The sequence below is a fragment of the Salvia miltiorrhiza genome, chromosome 4 (assembly GCF_028751815.1).
Source record: "Salvia miltiorrhiza cultivar Shanhuang (shh) chromosome 4, IMPLAD_Smil_shh, whole genome shotgun sequence".
Classification (NCBI taxonomy): Eukaryota; Viridiplantae; Streptophyta; class Magnoliopsida; order Lamiales; family Lamiaceae; genus Salvia; species Salvia miltiorrhiza.
This window is the reverse complement of record NC_080390.1, coordinates 56,052,625-56,071,945: the sequence shown is the minus strand read 5'-3', so window position 1 is coordinate 56,071,945 and position 19,321 is coordinate 56,052,625. Positions and strand designations below refer to the sequence as shown.

Genomic DNA, 19,321 nt, shown 5'->3' with positions numbered 1-19,321 from the left:
TTTTGTAAACTTTTTTTTACGATTCATAATTTAAAATAAAATATTAAAATATTTAAGTCAACTAACTCACATTTCTAACAAGCGTTTATTTACAGTTCTAGAATCTATAAAAAGGGTTTTATTTTCTTTTTCTTTATCTTTTTATTTCTTTGTTTGTTCCTTTCAAAATTTTTGAAATTCGTTTAATTATAAAATATTTAATATGCATATTAAATTAAAGATTGTGATAAGAACTTTAATTTGATATATTTTATTTATAATATAAAATTTATATTTATTTAAAAATTAAATTTTTTAAAAATTATCTCTCCTCTCATTTTTTTTGAATAATTTTTTTAATTGTTTAAATTTTTAATTTTTTAACTTATTTTTTTTATTTACATAATATCAATTTTTTTTATTATTGTGGATTCTTTTTTTTTTCAATATTCAATAAAATATATTTAATTAGTTAAAGTTAATTTTTTTATTATATGTATAAATGTGATATTGAGTTGTTATCAATTTTATATAAATTTAGAAATATAAAAATATTTCCCGTGCATTGCACGGGGTGCTAATGCTAGTTATATTAATAATAAGATGGATTTTATTTGTGAGTAAGTACTACCTAAATTAAATGGATTTTATCACGACACGAGATAAAGTATGAATTCAACAACTCTCCGCATCTCAAATTAAATGAAGTAAATGAGTTATTAATTTACATATAATCATTACACAAGTAAATCAAAGTAATCTATTTCAGGTCACTTAATCACACTGTGATAAAATTATCTATAGCTCGACCTGTTATATTAACTATTAATCACCATCCTTTAACGAATATGCGATGCGAAATACAATTAAAAACCTTAAAAATATTTTCGGAATTAACAAAATCTCTCGTTAAATAATTAGAAAAAAAAATTGGTTTTGTGTTGTAATGAAAAATTAAATATTTTTATTATTTTTAATCGAGTTCTTATAATTGCTTCTAATTAAATTCTCAAGGCTATCCCACTTTTTGATACTTATTATTATTATTATACTTCAAATTCAATCTCTAGACTAGAGCTTTAACTTAAAAAAAAAATACTTAATTAGGATTCATTAATCCAATTACATTATAATTATATTTTAATATTTAATTGGAGTTTTTTAATTAACAATAATTAAGATAGATTAATTAACCCTCCAGAATTAGTAATAAATATTAATTACTCCCTCTGTTTTGATACTAATTTTTTCTCTCTTATTACTCATCAATCTATAAATAAGGATTACAAATTCTGATTTAATTAATTAACTACTCCGTGTTTTTTAATCAATATTAAATAAATAGGATGATTATAATTTGTCGTTCGAGCATTGTGTTTTCCCAATTTGTCACGTCTCACGAGTAGATGGAATTATTTATGTAAAAAAAAAATGATTGACACATCAATACTATTTTAAATTTCATTAAAACTGATAATATCAACCATTACAAGTTCTACACTCTCAAACTTGCATCATGGTAGGAACATAAGGGACTCCCGCCGCCTTGATCCAAGAATCGTCGCCGTAGGCGGCGCCGCCGGTCCAGCTCTGAGCAATCTTCGACGTGATCTTCTTGATGCCCTTCCAAGTCACCCGGCCCGACGTGTCCGAACCGGCCCCCTTGTTCTCGTACTCGCCGTAGTAGCACGTGTTGATCGCAAAATCCCCGGTCCAGGGCGACCAGCCGGTCGGGTCAATGAACCCGCCGATGTCGGAGTGCATGATGATCGTCCTCGAGAGCTCCTTCCACGGCCGGCCGAGGTACACCTTCACGGCCGGCTTGGCGGTCTGAAGGGCCGGCTCGGCCACGATCCGGCTGCTCTGGAGGACGAAACCGCCCGGGCTGCGTGGGTCTATGCGGCCCTGGGCGGTCACCATGCAAGCCTGGTTCGGACCGGGCTTGCGCACGACGAAGGTGCAGTCTTGGAAGATGGCGAGGGCGTCGCCGAAGATGAAGTCGATGGTGCCGGAGATGACGCAGCTGCGGTAGAACTGGCGGTATTTGTGGGCGTAGAGGGTGTCTTGGTAGCCGAACATGTTCACGTTGTAGAGGACGGCCCGGTCGCCGGAGACGCGCAGCGCCACCGCTTGGTGGCCGGCCGACCCAGCGGTGTTCTCGATCGTTAGGTCCTTGGCGATGAATTCGTCGGCATTGACCGCTGCAACAAGAGGAAATTAATGATTATTGATTTATGCATGTTGATTTTGTTAAATAAGTATTTTAAGGTGATACTTGTATAATAAGAAAGAAATTTGATGCATGTATATATATATATGCATTAATTTTGAAAATTAGAACCCTAAATAGGCAAAAAGTAACTTCACAAGCTAAATTTTTTAAGGTTGTGCCTAGCTATGAAAATTAAATAATGAATTAATGAGCTTTTGAAACTAAAAATGTGAATGATATGATATCCTATTTTCCACCATTATTGTTTCCCACTAAATATTAGTAAACTTTAAAAAAGGTTATATACTCGCTAACTTAGACTTAATTAACCTTAACAAGTAATTATTAATTCAAAAATTAATTAATATTAAAATTATCATGATATTTTACTAGAATATATAAGAGAGAGATATGAATATACTCACCAACGGTGGCGGTGTGGTAGGTCTTAACACCTCCGGCGAAGCTCAATTTTCCGGTGATCACCGTCTTCTTCGGGCCGTCTCCGAGCAACACCACCTTATTCACCTTCTTCGGAATGATCACCGTCTCCGCATACACGCCGGCTTTGATATGAATCACGATGAACGTCTCATTATTCTTCTTCGGCAGCGTCTTTAACGCCGCCGAGATTGTCTTAAACTGCCCGCTCCCGTCCTTCGCCACCACCATCGTCGGCTTCAACGCCGCCACCTTCAGGATCCTCCGATCCACGAAATCGCCGGCTTCCTCCGCCATGAGCCTCCTCGCGCTTCCGCCGCCGCCGCCGCCGCCGCCGAGGAACTTCGCCAGCTGCAGCGATCCGAGGATCGCGGAGAGGTCGCTCACCATGGCGAGGCCGTTGCTCGACATCTCCTTAGCGGTTTTCAATAGGGCCTTCATCTTCTCCCCGGTGTCGCCGGTGGTGTTCTCGAAGGCGTCGGTGCACGTCTCCTGGTCGTCCCCGACGGCGGCGAGGCGCGTGCGGAGGTCGGCGGCGAGGGCCTTGGCCTCGCCGGCGTCGAAGTGCGCGACCTTCGTGATCGAGCTCTTCAGATCGTCGACGGCGTTGTGCAGCACCTCGTCGCAGACGTCGAAGGCGCCCTTGGTGGAGGGGTCGGTGGCGACCTTCTTCAGCTCGGCGGAGCTCTCGAGCGCCCCCATGATGCTGCCGACGGTGGCGTCGAACGCCGCCTCGATCAGCTTCTTGGGGTCGGTGGTGTTGGCGCCGGCGAGGCTCTTCTCGCAGGTCTCCTTGTAGTCCGTCGGGGAGCACACGAGCTTCACCGCTTTAGAGGCCGAGACGACGACGCTGCCGCCGCCGCCCTTGCCGCCATCGTGCTTCTCTTCGCCCTTCGAGAAGACCACGACCGCGGCGATCACCGCCGCCAAAAGGAGCACGGTGGCGAGGACGGCGAGGACGACGACTCTCGATTTGGAGTCCCCCATAAATAGTTTAATTAACTATTTATTTTCCTATGTTCCTTCTTTTTTTTTTTTTTTCAGAGCTCGGTGTCTTATTTATTTTTTATTATGGCATCCGAGCTCTGATCGGATGTGATGAAAATTTTGGTGAAAATAAGGAGATATTTATACATGAGAATTTACTTAAAATGAAATTGAGATCGTTAATTTGTGATCCAAAAATTAAGGTAGTGTCAAGGAAATGAAAGGCTACTCGAATTTGTAGGAGGTTGGGAAGAACGGGGAAGAAGTCAAAGTAAATTAGATATGGTATCTTATTTTTATTAATGAATAGTATTATTTGTAAATAGTAGTAATATCAAACTATATAGATAAATTAAGTCGATTGGTGAATTATACAACATTCGACGTATATTAAATTAGACTAATACTTTATATGACGCATGGTTTTTATATGCTTTTTTTTTTCACTTGCATTATATTAAATGAGGACAATCTCTATATACTTTCTTTCTTTACCATGAACCATGCATATTATGAATTTATTTAGATATAAAATATAGTTATTATATATAAATTTCGAATATTGTAACCATATGTTAGTATTTTAAATACTAGCTGCGACTTTTTATAGTAAATGTGCATTTTTTTTTTAGGGGATAAATGTGCATTATTGTAAACGAATATTATAATCACATTCGTGGAAGTAAAATGAGGTCAACCTTGTTTGACTCCAAAATTTTCTACGTGCATGGCTACCACCATTTTTGAAAATCTTGTTTTAGCATCTCACACACAAACCTCAAAATTTTTAGCAAATTCCAAAACATAAATTCATGTCTACTCCACAATTTTCTCATCAACCCTTATAGGGCTAGGTAACCACACAATAATGTCACAACCCCATGAAAAAATAAAAGAAAAATTTAAAATAAAAAATAAAAAATAAAAATGCCAGGGGAGGAATCTAAGAGAAAGCTCGCCGTCGCCGGCTTAACCTCCATCCTCCTGGTGGCGGCGGTGATCGCGGTGGCGGTCGGCTCCTCCAAGGACGGCATCGACATATCCACCAGCGGCGGCGGCGACGCCGACGACGGCGGCACCGGCGGCGGCGGCGTCACCGCCACGAAAAAGGCCGTGCAGGCCATCTGCTCCCCGACGGCGTACAAGGAGACGTGCGAGGAGAGCCTCGCCGACGCCAACACGACGGACACGAAGCAGCTCGTCGAGGCCGCTATAAACGCGACCGTCGCCAACGTCGGCGAGGCTCTAAAGAACTCGACGCTGCTGCAGGAGGCGGCGAGGGATCCGGCCACGAAGGAGGCGTTCAAAGTCTGCGAGGATGTCCTCGACAGAGCCGCCGCCGACCTCCGGCGCACCGTCGGAAAAATCGCCGAGTTCGACTTCGCGAAGACCGACGCGTTCGTCGCCGACCTCCGCACGTGGCTGAGCGCCGTCGTCACGAACCAGGAGACGTGCGTGGACGCCTTCGCGAACACGACGGGCGACACGGGGGAGAAGATGAGGAAGGTTCTGGAAACGGCGACGGAGCTGGCGAGCAACGGCCTCGCGATGGTGACGGAGCTAGCGACGGTTGTGAGCTCGTTCAACCTCGGCAGCCTCGGCGACCTCTTCGGCGGGAGCCGGCGGCTGCTGACGGGGGCGGAGGAGGACGGCGATGCTAATTTTGTGAGTCGGCGGCTGGCGCAGGAGAGCGTGGCGGCGGCGGCGCCGGATATTGTGGTGGCGCAGGACGGCAGCGGGCAGTTCAAGACGATCGGCGAGGCCGTCGCGGCGGTGAAAAGCGGCGCCGGGAATTCGACCGTGATTTATGTGAAGGCCGGCGTGTACAATGAGTATGTATCGATTCCGAAGGGGAAGAACAAGGTTGTGATGATCGGAGACGGGGCGGAGGCGACTAAAATCACCGGCAATAAGAGCATTGCCGGCGGTGTTCCGACCTTCTACACCGCCACGGTTGGTGAGTTTATTTAACTGAGTATTTTTTTTTTATGGATGATGATGATGAATTCATAAGCCACGTAGATAAATTAGCAATATTTCTTTAGGAATTGAATGATTATGCAGTTGGTAATGTATAAGAGCATCCGCAATGGGGTTACATGATAGCTTATATGATAGCTTACTTTATGAGGGAGGACCACATGGTGTAAAGAGACTGCATTGGGGTTACATGATAGCTTACATGATAGTTTTAGTTAAAATTCATTATATTCAAATTTTTATTTTTTTTTCAAAGGCTTAAAGGGCTACACGATAGAACGTGTAGCCCTCGTGTAAACCTCTCCCGCAACGGTTACACGATAGCTCATTTACACGATAGCCCTATCGTGTAATGGCTATCGTGTAACCATTGTGAATGCTCTAAGATATGGATTATGTTGTTTAATTCAATTACCTTTTAGCATGAGGTAAATTATTAAAATTTGAACAAATTCTAGTTTTACACACCAACTTAAAAATATATCTAACAATTGTCAAAAAATTTAAATTCATCTAATTTTAGTGACAAGTTAAATTATAATCCAATCTTTTTTTTTTAAGGCAATTATAATCCAATCTTATAATAACATGACCGCTAGAGAATTCGAGATAATCAAATTAGACAGACGAATAAAACGACATCTATAAATTGTTGACATCTATATTATGTTTTGACAAGTAAATTCTGACCTCTTAGTAAAATCATATTAAATTAAATGTCCAGTAATTATCGTAGAGAATTTTTAAATTAGTGTGCAAAATTAAATTTTGATTAAAGTCTCACTTCCCATTATTAAATAGCAACACAAGTCTTGTAACTCAGTTATATTCCTTTACTTCGTTTTGTAAATAGTGAGTACTAATTTCAATCTCCTATTTCCCAACTCAAAAGTAAAGGAAATAATCACATATGTTTGAGATGAGTCGTTCATGTAGTAAATTATGAAAACAGTTTGAATAATTAAAATAATTGAAATTTACAAGTTTTTAGCTTTAGTTGAAAATTTAAATCATTCACATTGATCCGTGCAGACGTGAACTCAGAAGATTTCATGGCCAAGGACATTGGTTTTGAAAATACGGCCGGTCCCGACGGATATCAAGCCCTCGCCCTGCGTGTTTCTGGCGACCGGGCCATCTTCTACAACGTTAAGGTCGATGGCTATCAAAATAGTTTATGTGCTGATGTCTATCGTCAGTTTTACCGTAACTGCACCATCATCGGCACCATCGACTTTGTCTTTGGGGATGCCCTCACCCTTTTCCAAAATTGCACGTTCATAGCCCGAAAGCCCGGCCCGAACCAAGAATGCGTGGTCGTGGCACAAGGCCGCAACGACTCCAATAGCAATAGCGCCTTCATAATTCAAAACGGGCACATAACGGCCGAATCGACACTGCTCGAATCCCAACCGCCGGTTCGATCATACCTCGGCCGTCCGTGGAAGCCTTACTCTCGGACCATCATCATGCACACTGAAATCGACAACTTCATCGACCCCGCCGGTTGGTCGGGCTGGATTGGCAAGGTCGGGCTCGACACGTGTTACTATGGTGAGTACGAGAACACTGGACCCGGTTCGGAGATGAAGAATCGGGTTACGTGGCCGGGTATCCGTAAAATCACATCAGAAATAGCAAAGACCTGGACTGGATCAGTAATGTACGCTAGTGATGCGTGGATCACAAAATCCGGAGTTCAATATGATCCTAATCTAAAGGAGGCATGAATTTCACTCTCTTTTATTATTCGAGACTCATTTTTCACATATGTTGTTTAACCCTATGAAGAATTATTATTGAGAAAGTTGTCGATGGTTGTGAACACTCATGGACGAGTTCGATAAATTAATTCACGCTAATCATGCCAATTACAGTTTTTTGTTGGTCTTTATTAATTTTTTTTTTTTTTTACTTCTATTAATTTATAGTTCAACTATATGGTGTATATTTGTCCACTATAAATTACTAAAAAGTAACCAAAAAAATGTTTCATTTTTCTCCCAATTCAAGAGAACAAAGTAACCATAAATTACTGATAAATAACCAACAAAATGTTTTATTTCTCACAATTTAAGATAACTAAGTAACCTATTGTATTTTGTCAAAAACAAGTAACCTATTGTATCGGCCCATTGGGCCAATATGAAAGCCCAATTCTTCATAGGCACTATCCCGTCTCTCTCTCCTTCTCTCTCTCTCTCACTGATACAAAACAAGCAACAAATAGTCAAATACTGAGCTTAGAGCGGGAAAATATTTCGTATAAAAATTTCAAATCTCTGCCTCTCTCTCTCTCTCTCTCTCACACACATACTCATACACACAGAGAAGCATAATACTACATCCCGATAACTCGCTCGCCCATCAAAATCCCCAATTTTGATAGCCCTAGGTTTCTTTGCAATGGTGGCACCGTGCTGAATAGAACTAATGGAAGGATTAGAGATTATCTGCAGAAGATGAACGACGATTTGGACAGCTCCGAATCTTCCTCCGGGAGATTTCTGCAGACAGTACGGCCTCTCCGCGACCTCGAGTCGAATTGGACCGTCGATTTGGCGAAGAATTTGGAGGAATACTTGCTCAAGGTTTGCTCGGGACAAATCTCCGGCGAAGATGCCAAGTTATCTGTGAATTTCGCTGAAGGTAGACCAAAGGATGTAATTTTTTTATGAGGTGTTCTTGTTTATCGGGCATATTTGTGAATTATTTTTCGTTGGGTCGATTTTTTGCAGCTGCTTTGCTGCTTCAGGGATCAGTGCAGGTGTACAGTAGGAAAGTAGAGTATTTGTATTCATTGGTTCTCCATGCGTTGGATTTCATTTCAAAGAAAAGGTTAGAGTTTTCTTATTGTTTTTCTTAAATTGGGATATGGTTTGAGGGTTATAGACATGTAGCTCTTATTTTCTCAATATATGAAGTTCAGGGAGAGGTGCGAAGGATTTTTTGCATCTAGTGCAATGCTTTGCTTGGGATGATCAGAGATGCTTTGTAGTACTTCTAAAAAGTTTGAACTCTCATAAAACGACTGCTAGAATTGTAGGTTCCTTCTAGGCATGATCATTTTGGACTGAGTAAGTAGTGGCAAAACGCTTTTGGTTGAAGTGTTGTAGAAGCCAAAAGACTTGTTTGGTTCGTAGTTAGAATCAAGCTGAGAGCGCTGAATTGTAGTGGGTGGTTCATTTTTGTTGACTTGTTTCAGTGGGAGGTTATCTGTAGTAGGAATGTTTGTGAGAATAGTTAGTTTCTTGGTGCTGGAGGTTTGATTGCTAAAAGCCTAAAACATTTTGAAGAGTAACGAATAACTTTCATGTTGGAAAATTATAGGTTTATGTGTTTGTTTTAACAGTGAAGAAGATCAAGAAGCAGGTCCATCTGATCGCCGAAATTCAACTGGCGCACATAGTGCAAAAGAAGAAGGGGATGATCCTTTTTGGGGTTTAGATGATATACCCGGTAGGTTGTTTACGTGTTTCTGCCTTGCAATTTTGAAAGTATTTGTAACACGCTGGTTGAAGACATGTGGCTAATTCACATTGCAGTTGATGCAAAGAGCTTGCTGGATAATGCAACCTGTAGAGATGTACCGCCCAGTCATTTTGTGCGTCCCCCTGCAAACATAGTCGTGCTTGAAGGTGAATGCTTGGATGCTGGTGGTGATGCTGGTGGGGAGCTGGAGTCGTATCTGGTAAAGTAATGTTATTTGTTGGTATTGGTGGATTAATTCTTCACATCCTAATTCAAAAATAATGGATGATTTTATTATTGCAGTTAGCCACATGTGATCTTTACCGGGATTTCATTCTGCTGGACTCTTGTGATGCCATAGCTGTTGACAATTTTCTTGATTCTAAAGCTGGTAAAGGGCCAAGTAATGTGTATGGGATCAGCTCTGTAACTTCTAAGGGCCGTAAGAGCTTTCAGTCGCCATCAAGACGATCTGGGGGAACTGCACAAAAGCTGTCTGCTAAAAAGAAAAATGATGCAAATCCGTTCCAGTCACCTTGTGTTGATAAAAGATTTGAATCGAATGACTGCAATATTGGGCATACTCCTCCTGCTTGTGATTTTGCAAACCATGATGATGGATTTGGAACGGGAGATGCATATTCAGAACCTGGAGACTTCGATGACTCTGATGATGATAATGATCCATGGAAACCTCTGAATCCTCATGAACCAGGGAACTTGAAAGTGAAACCCTACAAAAGAGGTTCTTCTTGATTTTCCACTTTAATCTGATGAGCATGGAAACTGATATGTAAAATGCATTTCTGATCTCATTCTTCGCCATGCAGTGAAAGGTAAAACAAGGTTAAATGTTGGTTCACAGAAGCATCCATCTTTGACTGCGGAATTCCCTCTTGCAAAACTTGACAGTCTTGTTAGCCCTGAACTAAACGGAATTTGGGGAGCAAAATTACATGCCTCCGAAAATCTTGGAAGATCAGAATCTCTAACCCTATATGAGAAGGTTGCTGCTTTAATGATTATGTTTTCTAGTTAACTTTCTTAAATTTCATGAACTAAACTGCTCTCTGCAGCTGCGGCAATCACTAGTTATGGGGGAGAAAAGAACAAAGGATACCTGTAATCCTGAAAATAATACTGAAGATAATGGATATGAAGGCAACGGATACGAGAGTGGAGATCCAGATACTGGGCCATCATATTTTGACATGCCGGATAAAACATTCAATCATGAAGATGAACCTCCTCACCAAGAAAAGGTTTGATTGGTTTTATTTTGGTTTGCTCAATGCACCTAGGAGCAGAATCTTGCAGGGTGCCTTTTAATTTAAGCCTCTCGTACTTATGCAGGAAAATCCAGATGCTCATGCAAATCTTGAAGACCTGTGCCGTTCTCACTTGGTGAGGACCTTTTTTTCAGCCTCCTTCCATTGAAATGATACATAATGCTATTTTCGGGAAATTTTGGCTGTTGGATTTGTATCATTTGATGTTGTTTTCTTGAGGGAATAGTTTAATGCCCAAATCATTAGAGCAACATTAAATTCCTTTTGATGTTGTTCACCCTTGTCGACCTGTCATTGTAGGATTCGCTTCTTGAAACCCTTGCTGAAAACGAGAAGCAGACAGAATTAGCTACTCGAGTTTCTTCATGGAAGCAAAGAATCGAGCAGAATCTGGAAGAGCAAGTAAACAAATTTACTAAATTATGTGTGCTTGTGTGTGTGTGTGTGTTGTCAACATAGAACAGTAGCCATTTACGCCATTTATGCATCTTCAGGATGCACGCCCACCATTCGACATTCACGTATATGGTGAAAGAGTTCTTGATAAGCTATCCACGGAAGGATATGGTGGAAATGCCTTGTCATTTGGTGATGTAGTCAAAGGCCAAAAGAAGCATGATGTTGCTAGAACCTTTTCAGCTCTTCTGCAACTGGTAAAAAAAAAACTAAACTTACTACATTCATAGTTAGGAGATGAGTTCTGACTGCAGCCTCAACTTCTCAGGTGAACAACGGCGACGTTGATCTGGTGAGAGGCAGCCAAGCTAGCGCGTCGACTTGCCACTCAGATGAAAATTCATTCCATCTCCGACTGCTCAAGAATGAGAGGAAGAAAGGAATCCTCCTTCAGTCATGTAAAAAGAGAGCCAAATCTCCTCTAGTCAAGAACAAGGCCAAAATCAAGAACAAGGGGAAGGAAAACTGCGTCGTGTCAGATTCATCACCTCAGGCTCAGGCTTATTCCTCAAGCTACAGATTCTCCATAAGCATAGGAAAATCTAACAGTGCCCGATGCACCCCTGAAGGCAAGAAGAGACGGAAATCACGTGTAGTTGCACCGTTGGACATTAACTTTGTGGGATGATGATTCTACCTGGTAGACAGATGCAGCTGTGCATCCTCTACCCCGGCAGGCAGACGACATGTTTATACACTTTCAGGAAGTGGAGGTGGAAGAGAGATGAAGATATTGCATAGCAATTTTAGGATATTGACTTAACCAAGTGAAAGCTAATTTGTATGTAACATTTGTCTTTGTATTGTCATAACTGCAGAATTAGTACATTGTATCATTTCACTCCTAGTGTACGCGCTTCCTTTGCATTGTGATGAAGCAAAACATTTGATTCTCCGAAATATTTTGAGATTTCAAGAATTACTTTTGTTTTAAGGAATATATAAATCTTAACAACAATCAACAACAAATAACATTCATGGAGATCAACAAGATTCATTTTATAGATTGTAAATTTCACATCTCAATCTCTACATAGTCTGTAAGCCTCAAAAAGAGCAGTTCTCATTTCATGGTGGGATGATTTCTGAAATTTTTTTGAAGTCATTACACATGCTTCTTTATATGGTAGGCTTTGATACTTAGAGAAGAAGACGAGCAAATGCAACATGGGGTGTCTTTAACTGCTGCAGGAGTGAATGTATTTGGCTCATCAATGAATCACTCTACTGCGTCTTTCCACATCAAAATGAATGTCCAACAAGTCGGTTATTCCAGCTTCGATTTTTTGACCTATCTTCACAGGGCCAACACCTTTAGGAGTCCCTGCAGAGGGAAAATATAAAACCGGGAACCAAATGAGAGAGAGAGATGACGACGTTTGCTGTTTTAAGCCATCATATTCGGTAACATGCCTATTTTTAGCACTTGCAGAAAAGTACCTCTAAGTTCATGCTGAAGTTAATGGAATATGGACATTTGTGATTGATGTGATAAAACAGCAATCACTGTTTCACGTTACGAAGCATACCTGTCAAAATGACGTCGCCTTCAAGAAGAGTAAAGAGAGAGCTGATGTGGCTAATCAAGAATGGGATCTTAAATATCATATCACTCGTTGACCCTTTTTGCCGAATTTCTCCATCAACCTACAAAGAGAGGTTTTATTGACAGAAGAAATAGAATTGAAGTAGATTAAGTCTTAAGAGCAAGAAACTAATGTATTACTTAAAAAAAGTAGTACCTTCAACCAGAGTTCTACATTGTGAGGGTCTGGCAACATGGATTTAGGCAGCTGTGCAGAAACAGTTGAAAAACTTAGGTGTAAAGCATTTTACAAGTAAGTGCTTATAAATTAATCTCCATAAATCTAAATTTATTATAGAAAATTGCTATACATAATAAACATAAAGCCAATTCATTCTTCAACCACAAACTCTTCTGCCATCAGTCTTTGAAGGAAACCACAACATTTGGTTCACTTAAGAAAGAAAATCCATCAGACAACCCACCCAAAGGAAAGGGGAAAAAGAAAATACTAGTTTACTAGGCCGATTCAATATGCTCCTATCTAGATATTATATCAAGACAAAAGTATAATGATGAGTTCTTAGTTCTTACAATAGAGCTGATCGGGGTGAAGGTATCTTGCCCTTTAGCTGCAGACCATGGAAGACCTGCAGACTTTGGCACAAAATTAAATCGGAGAAAAATATAAATGCACTTAAAAAGGACACAAGCACACTTCTAATGACAAAGTTTTTGTGTTGAGCACATTATATTAAAAGTTCGCACAAACCTTAGCAACAGATTGGATCTCTCTTGCAGTCATATCCAAAGCAAGAGCATAACCTGAAACACAAGAGTGTCGGCACGAAAATCAGAATCATAAGATAATCACAGAACCTCATGATCAAGCAAGATAACACATAAATATAAGATGCTTCAAAATCAACGGACACTGCAAGATATTTAGTCTTTCCTTTCGTTCTAGCAAGAATGACTGAACCAGATGGGGGAGTCATCCATATGGCAACTGGAGCCACCCATACATAGGATTGAACACGAATATAGTATCCATGATGCAATTCGCAAAGATTTATACTTTAAATACCCATCACGTGTGATCTAAACAAACATGCCATTATCTCGGATATGCAAATCATGTGCAATCAAATCGCTCAATTCTGCAGCTTGCTTAATAATGTTGGAAGGTATGACATATACAGCAAGAATTCGAAAACAAACAACATCTAGACCACGTAACACTCGATAATATATGCATCTCAATAGATTCAAGACGTTGAATTGAGTGCATCCAGAATCCTATCCACCATTCAAACTCATGATCAAGCCAATAGTAGAACAACACAAATTATCTCTTCCATATTGTATTTCATCTAATTCTTCCACAATACAACCAAATTCCGCAGGTGGAAGTTAAATTGACATCACCAACACACGTGCGCACATTCATCATTTCAGAACAGCAGGTAAAAGTGACGCAAAACACCTTTGCAACAGAGGAATTCCACTTTCCGATCAGCAACAAAACTCAATTTTGATCACAATAATACCTCCAACATAGTCCATGGCAGCCGCCTCCGGCACATCGCGTGCGCGTTGACCTATGACCACCGCCAGCTCCACCTCATGATCCAGCGCCTCCAGCGGCTCCGGCACCTCAATTTTCCCGCCGTTCTCCAGATACGACGTCGTCGGCTTCATAAAAAGCACCGGCTCCTTCAATCAAGCATCAACGCCGGATCACGCACAATTTGGAAAAAAATAAATACTATAAGACCAAAAAATGCAGCTAAATCTGACAAAAAAAAAAACCTTAGGCACAGCGTTCCCGAGCTCCTTCGCATGCGCGGCGTAGTTGCGGCCGACGCCGATGATTTTGGTTCCGACTGTCAGAAGCTTCTGAATCGCCGACGCTGACGTCGCCATATTCCGATGTCTTAGTGTTGTTTTGGTGGTTTTACTACTCCGAAAGAGTGCGCTACTCCACGGCGGCGATAATCTGAGTATGGAAGCAGACATTTATACGGCTTGTTCAAGTATCAGTAGAGAGAGAGAGAAAGAGAGATTGTACCATTCGCCCGATTACTTGTACGTTCCATTGAAATGGCTTTTTGGTAAAAAGATTCTTTTTTTTTTTTTTTTGAGGATTTTCCTAAAAGAATTAGCACAAAATAGAAATTGAAAGTTATGGTTTAACTGTAAAAATGTGGCAAAAAATGGTCCATTATATTCCTACTTTATTATCAATGTAAATAAATGTAAATTTTGTGCAAATATATAGCAAAGCATACTCATGTATATATTTCATTTAAAAACTCAACTAAATTATATTTTTTCACCCAATAAAATTAACAAAATAAAAAATAAAAGTAAAATAATAGAAAAATGGGGAAAAGCGAACCCTGGATTATGGTACGCCGCTCCTTTCTCTCTTCAAAAAATTTTCCTTTTTCTTCTTCTTTTTTCCCCTCAAACATACATAGATAGATTCTCCCACACACAATCTGTAGAATTTCGCAGCCCTGTTTCGTGAAACCACAATTGCGCATATACATACATAATAATATACATATACAAAAACGTATATACGCAAGGGTATTGCTGAGGCTGGGCGTCGTCGAGCAAATTTTTTTAGCCTAATTTTTTGTTGTTGGAATTAGTAATGGCGACGAGGTTGGCTCTGAAATTCGCGAGAAATTGCTCTTTGAATCGGAATGTTAGGGCCAGCAATGTTCCGAGGCATTATTTCTGCAGCGGAGCTTCAGCTGGCTCTGCTCCGCCTCCAACTCGCCACAAAGTTCCCCACTTTCCAAAAAAGGTAAAAAAAATTTGTTTAGTTTTTGCTATTTTGTGTGCGTTTTGCTTTTAACTTGTAAATATGTGATATTTTTTATGATATCGAGCTGCTTAGGTTGAGAAAATGGAGTTGGGATATTTTGGTTTTTCACTTCTTGTTATCTTAATGTTATGTGAGAGTTGTTTTATAATGGGCTAATACATTTTTGTGGAATGAATTTGAAAAAAAAAAAAAGGAAATGAAATTAATGGAGTGAGATCTCGAGTTTTTCAGCTTTTGCTATCTTGATCTTATTTAAGTTGCCTTGTTATGAAATTTGGAAAGGGCTTCTGTAAAACAGCTTACTTTTCAGTTTTTGTTTCCAAGAATGGAAGAATACAAAATTTGACTTTTTTCAGTCAATCATATCTGCCCTATCCATGAGATCATCTTCTTGAGTAAGTAATTGATATGGTGATTATTGGTGCGAGTACAGGCGGAATGTGTACTAGATCGAAGTTTATTTGAGCTTGATATATTTGATATTGCGATTTCAAAATTTTTTAGTATGTTTTAGTTATACTTCTCTATTTGTTTCAAATTTCTTGTGTGTATTGGAACTACAGGGTAGGTTATTTACGGCAGCTGGTATAGGTTTACTTATAGGTGGAGGTGCATATGCAAGTACCGTAGATGAAGCAACTTTCTGGTAAATGAACGATCATTTCTCTTCTTTTAAATGCTGTACTTTGATGGAACTCGGGTTTGCATTCTTCAGATTTTGCAAAGATTGGATAAAGTTTCTGATTTCTCATAAGAATGCACTTGCTTTCTGCAGAGAATTACCGCTATCTAAGTTTTTGTTAAATGGTGTTTAACGGTCGCAAAAGAATAGGCAGAAAGAATAGTTCAAACACCAAAATGAAAATATTGATGTACATGAGGTTGAAGATTCAGTTACTATTACATGTGTGATAGTATTAATCTTGTGGGACGCGGCCACAGCCTATATTAAACACTAGACTGGAAATGCCCTTACTAATTTCACTAGGAAAACATGGTAACATGGTTATGGTTGGAGTAAGATTATTAAACCGTCTTTGAGATATACAGGACTTTTATCTTCAGATGTTATGTTTTGAATTGAATAGTACAAACAAGTTAGAGTTTTATGAAACCTTTTCTACATGTTTAATCTGAGGTAAATATCTACATTGCCACATCTTGAACATGCAGTGGCTGGCTATTCTCTGCAACAAAGCTAGTCAATCCTTTCTTTGCATTCCTGGATCCAGAGGCTGCCCACCGGCTGGCAGTTACTGCTGCAGCACGAGGATGGGTCCCAATAGAAAAGAGGCCCGATCCAACAATGTTGGAAATTGAAGTATGGGGGAGGAGGTTCTCCAATCCAGTTGGTCTTGCTGCTGGTTTTGACAAAAATGCGGAGGCTGTTGAAGGCTTACTTGCTTTAGGATTTGGTTTTGTGGAGGTTGGATCAGTCACTCCAGTTCCACAGGAGGGCAATCCAAAGCCTCGTATATTTAGATTGAAAGAAGAAGAGTAAGATTGTTTGTTCTAATCGAGTTCCACTATCAAAATGCTTATACTGTCATCCATGGGATTTTGTAACCTTTAATTATATGTAATTGTGAAATTGGGATCCTCCTATTCAACTATTTGAGTATTTGTTGCAGTGCTATCATCAACAGATGTGGCTTTAATAGTGAAGGAATTGTTGCCGTTGCAAAGCGGCTGGGTGCCCAACATGGTAAAAGGAAGTTGGAAACATCCAGCAGTACGTCTTTGTCAGGAGACGATGTTGTACAAGGAGGGAAAGCCGGGCCTGGGATTCTTGGAGTTAATCTTGGAAAGAATAAGACCAGTGAAGATGCAGCATCTGATTACGTACAAGGAGTTCATACATTATCTCAGTATGCTGATTACTTGGTATATGATTTATTTTATTCTTTTCAATGGTACTTATATAATATTGGTATCACCTTTTTTGAGCAAATAATGTTTCTATTTTAGAAATATTCACTCTGACGTTATGTGTAAGCTAAACAAGGAGACCTGCATAAGCTTAATTTCATTCTTCTTGGATAATATAACAGTGGCTGTGATTATGTAGAATTCAAGGGACCTAGAAGAATAATTATGTAGCAATCAAATTATAAGGGCATACCTTAGTTGTGACCTTCTTTTAAGGGAAGGGTGTTGCTAAAGGGGCTTGTCGATATTTTGTCAGAAAATCTTTGTTTGCTTTTTCTCTCTGTTCCGCTTTTTTATGTGATATCTCACTTCAAAATATCTGATCCTTCAGTATCATTGTTGAATAACTATTTTCTGATAATATGACACTGAGTTGTCGTCGTGTAGGTTATCAATGTTTCATCCCCTAATACACCTGGATTGCGACAACTTCAGGGGAGAAAACAGTTGAAAGACCTTGTCAAGAAGGTAATAGTCCACTTTGTTAATCTGACGACTGATCTAGATTGGATCCATACACACTGATTGCTTGTGGGCCAGGTCCAAGCAGCTCGTGATGAAATGCAATGGGCCGAGGACGGTCCACCTCCATTGCTTGTGAAAATTGCACCCGACTTGTCTAAACAGGATCTTGAAGATATTGCAGCGGTATGCACACATCTATCTTCTCACTAGTATTTTTCCTCCAACAGGCTTTTGAAGATTTGATCTCTTTTGTGTAGGTTGCTCTTGCTCTTCGAGTAGACGGATTGGTATGTTCAATTAATTTCTTCATCTCACTCTGTAGCATGCTTCAGATCAATAACTGTATTTCTTCAGTTTGGCTCTACAATAACATAATCATTCTTATAGAGATCTTCTTGGCTTAAAATATGCTCTCGAAATCCATGATCACTCTTCTGTCTCTTATTTTTGTGTGTGAAGATCATATCGAATACAACCATTCAAAGGCCGGCAGCTGTTAAAGGTAACCCTGTTGCTGAAGAAGCTGGTGGCTTGAGTGGGAAGCCGCTCTTCAGTTTATCGACTGACATACTCAAGGACATGTATATTCTTACAAAGGTATTGAGCTTCAAAATGCTTTCTATATCGGCGTACTGAAGAGATCTTTCTCGTACATGCTGTTTGATATCGTTCCTGTAACACTTGATTGATGCAACACGTCTAATCTTATTATAGGGAAAGATTCCTTTGATTGGCTGTGGAGGTATTAGCAGGTAGAGGAAGTTTAACCTTTTGTTAGCATCTTTTTTGTATCATAGCCACACATGAACTTAACCTGATAAATTGTACAGTGGAGAGGATGCATACAAGAAAATACGAGCTGGAGCAACTCTCGTTCAGCTGTATACTGCATTTGCATACGGTGGGCCTGCCCTCATACCCAAGATAAAGGTATGAAGATCGCCTTTTTTATTCTCTCTCGAACATATAAACCTCAATGGCATGCATATAGGCCACCTAACCCTTTATTTCTTCCATTCTTGAGAAATAAACTTGCCGAATGTTATCCTTTAGGTGGCGCTTACTTTGAGTGATAGAATGGATAGATAAAACTAAATCAAGTTAATGTACCATTTACTTTGATTGATTAATTTTAAACTTGTCTGACCATCTCCCCCTTCAAATACTCAATCCTATGCTCGAAGTAAACGCCCCCTTAGAGGAAAGCTAACGGAGATGGATTTTATGCAAATTTTGTTGCGTTTATGTTGTTTTGATGGTATTTGTAGGCTGAACTTGCTGAATGCTTAGAGAAGGATGGTTTCAAGTCTATTTATGAAGCTGTTGGAGCTGACTGCAGATAGCATCAAAGCTGAGAATCTGCTCATTTTTTAACTACAATGTACAGCCATTTCACAACCCCTCACACAAAATTTTGCCAAATTTTTATTTATTTCTTTGGTTTTTTTTCCTTGTGTTTTTGTGATTTTACATTCTTTGGAGGAAATTTTTGTCATGTCCACTTATAGTGGAAGTGTTGCCCACCTTTTTTGATGATATATTATTACTATTATTAATTGAAACATTTGACATCTTGAAACTGCTAATCACCTTAATCCATGACTCTATATTAGTGAAAACGCAATTTTTTCCTCAAATTCTAAAAATATTTATTGATAGCATTATTTTCCTTTAATAAAATCCCAATGTCAAATTGAAGACTCGTGGTAATTTCATACCATCTTGAAAATGCTTTATGCTATGTAAAA

General features: G+C 39.6%; 5 protein-coding genes across 6 annotated transcripts; 3 read left to right on the top strand and 2 right to left on the bottom strand.

Annotated features, from left to right (window-relative positions):
- Positions 1–1,414: 1,414 nt before the first annotated feature.
- Positions 1,415–3,737, bottom strand: LOC131020993 (pectinesterase-like). Its single transcript, XM_057950064.1, has 2 exons — positions 2,617–3,737; positions 1,415–2,180 (listed from the first exon to the last, which is right to left on the bottom strand). Exons 1-2 carry the CDS (start codon positions 3,617–3,619, stop codon positions 1,483–1,485), a joined length of 1,701 nt encoding a protein of 566 aa, XP_057806047.1. The 5' UTR covers positions 3,620–3,737; the 3' UTR covers positions 1,415–1,482.
- Positions 3,738–4,330: 593 nt separating this feature from the next.
- Positions 4,331–7,497, top strand: LOC131020992 (pectinesterase-like). Its single transcript, XM_057950063.1, has 2 exons — positions 4,331–5,576; positions 6,632–7,497. The coding sequence occupies exons 1-2, from the start codon at positions 4,547–4,549 to the stop codon at positions 7,327–7,329; spliced, it is 1,728 nt and encodes a 575-aa protein (XP_057806046.1). The 5' UTR covers positions 4,331–4,546; the 3' UTR covers positions 7,330–7,497.
- Positions 7,498–7,834: 337 nt separating this feature from the next.
- Positions 7,835–11,734, top strand: LOC131020989 (condensin-2 complex subunit H2). Its single transcript, XM_057950059.1, has 11 exons — positions 7,835–8,248; positions 8,338–8,437; positions 8,952–9,058; positions 9,145–9,290; positions 9,374–9,815; positions 9,901–10,076; positions 10,147–10,332; positions 10,424–10,474; positions 10,660–10,761; positions 10,854–11,012; positions 11,084–11,734. Exons 1-11 carry the CDS (start codon positions 8,062–8,064, stop codon positions 11,441–11,443), a joined length of 2,016 nt encoding a protein of 671 aa, XP_057806042.1. The 5' UTR covers positions 7,835–8,061; the 3' UTR covers positions 11,444–11,734.
- A 61-nt stretch (positions 11,735–11,795) lies between these two features.
- Positions 11,796–14,759, bottom strand: LOC131020991 (probable acylpyruvase FAHD1, mitochondrial). Of its 2 annotated transcripts, XM_057950062.1 has the most exons (8): positions 14,412–14,759; positions 14,153–14,339; positions 13,891–14,056; positions 13,113–13,165; positions 12,935–12,997; positions 12,558–12,608; positions 12,345–12,462; positions 11,796–12,139 (listed from the first exon to the last, which is right to left on the bottom strand). In XM_057950062.1, exons 2-8 carry the CDS (start codon positions 14,264–14,266, stop codon positions 12,027–12,029), a joined length of 678 nt encoding a protein of 225 aa, XP_057806045.1. In that variant the 5' UTR covers positions 14,267–14,339; positions 14,412–14,759; the 3' UTR covers positions 11,796–12,026. The 2 variants fall into 2 exon arrangements, with proteins under 2 accessions (XP_057806045.1, XP_057806044.1); XM_057950061.1 differs by having other exon boundaries at positions 14,153–14,427.
- On the top strand, positions 14,727–19,159 carry LOC131020990 (dihydroorotate dehydrogenase (quinone), mitochondrial). The gene is made up of 11 exons (XM_057950060.1): positions 14,727–15,158; positions 15,743–15,825; positions 16,353–16,676; positions 16,811–17,063; positions 17,496–17,576; positions 17,649–17,756; positions 17,831–17,860; positions 18,033–18,170; positions 18,288–18,325; positions 18,404–18,503; positions 18,842–19,159. The coding sequence occupies exons 1-11, from the start codon at positions 15,003–15,005 to the stop codon at positions 18,914–18,916; spliced, it is 1,386 nt and encodes a 461-aa protein (XP_057806043.1). The 5' UTR covers positions 14,727–15,002; the 3' UTR covers positions 18,917–19,159.
- The last annotated feature ends 162 nt before the right edge of the window (positions 19,160–19,321 follow it).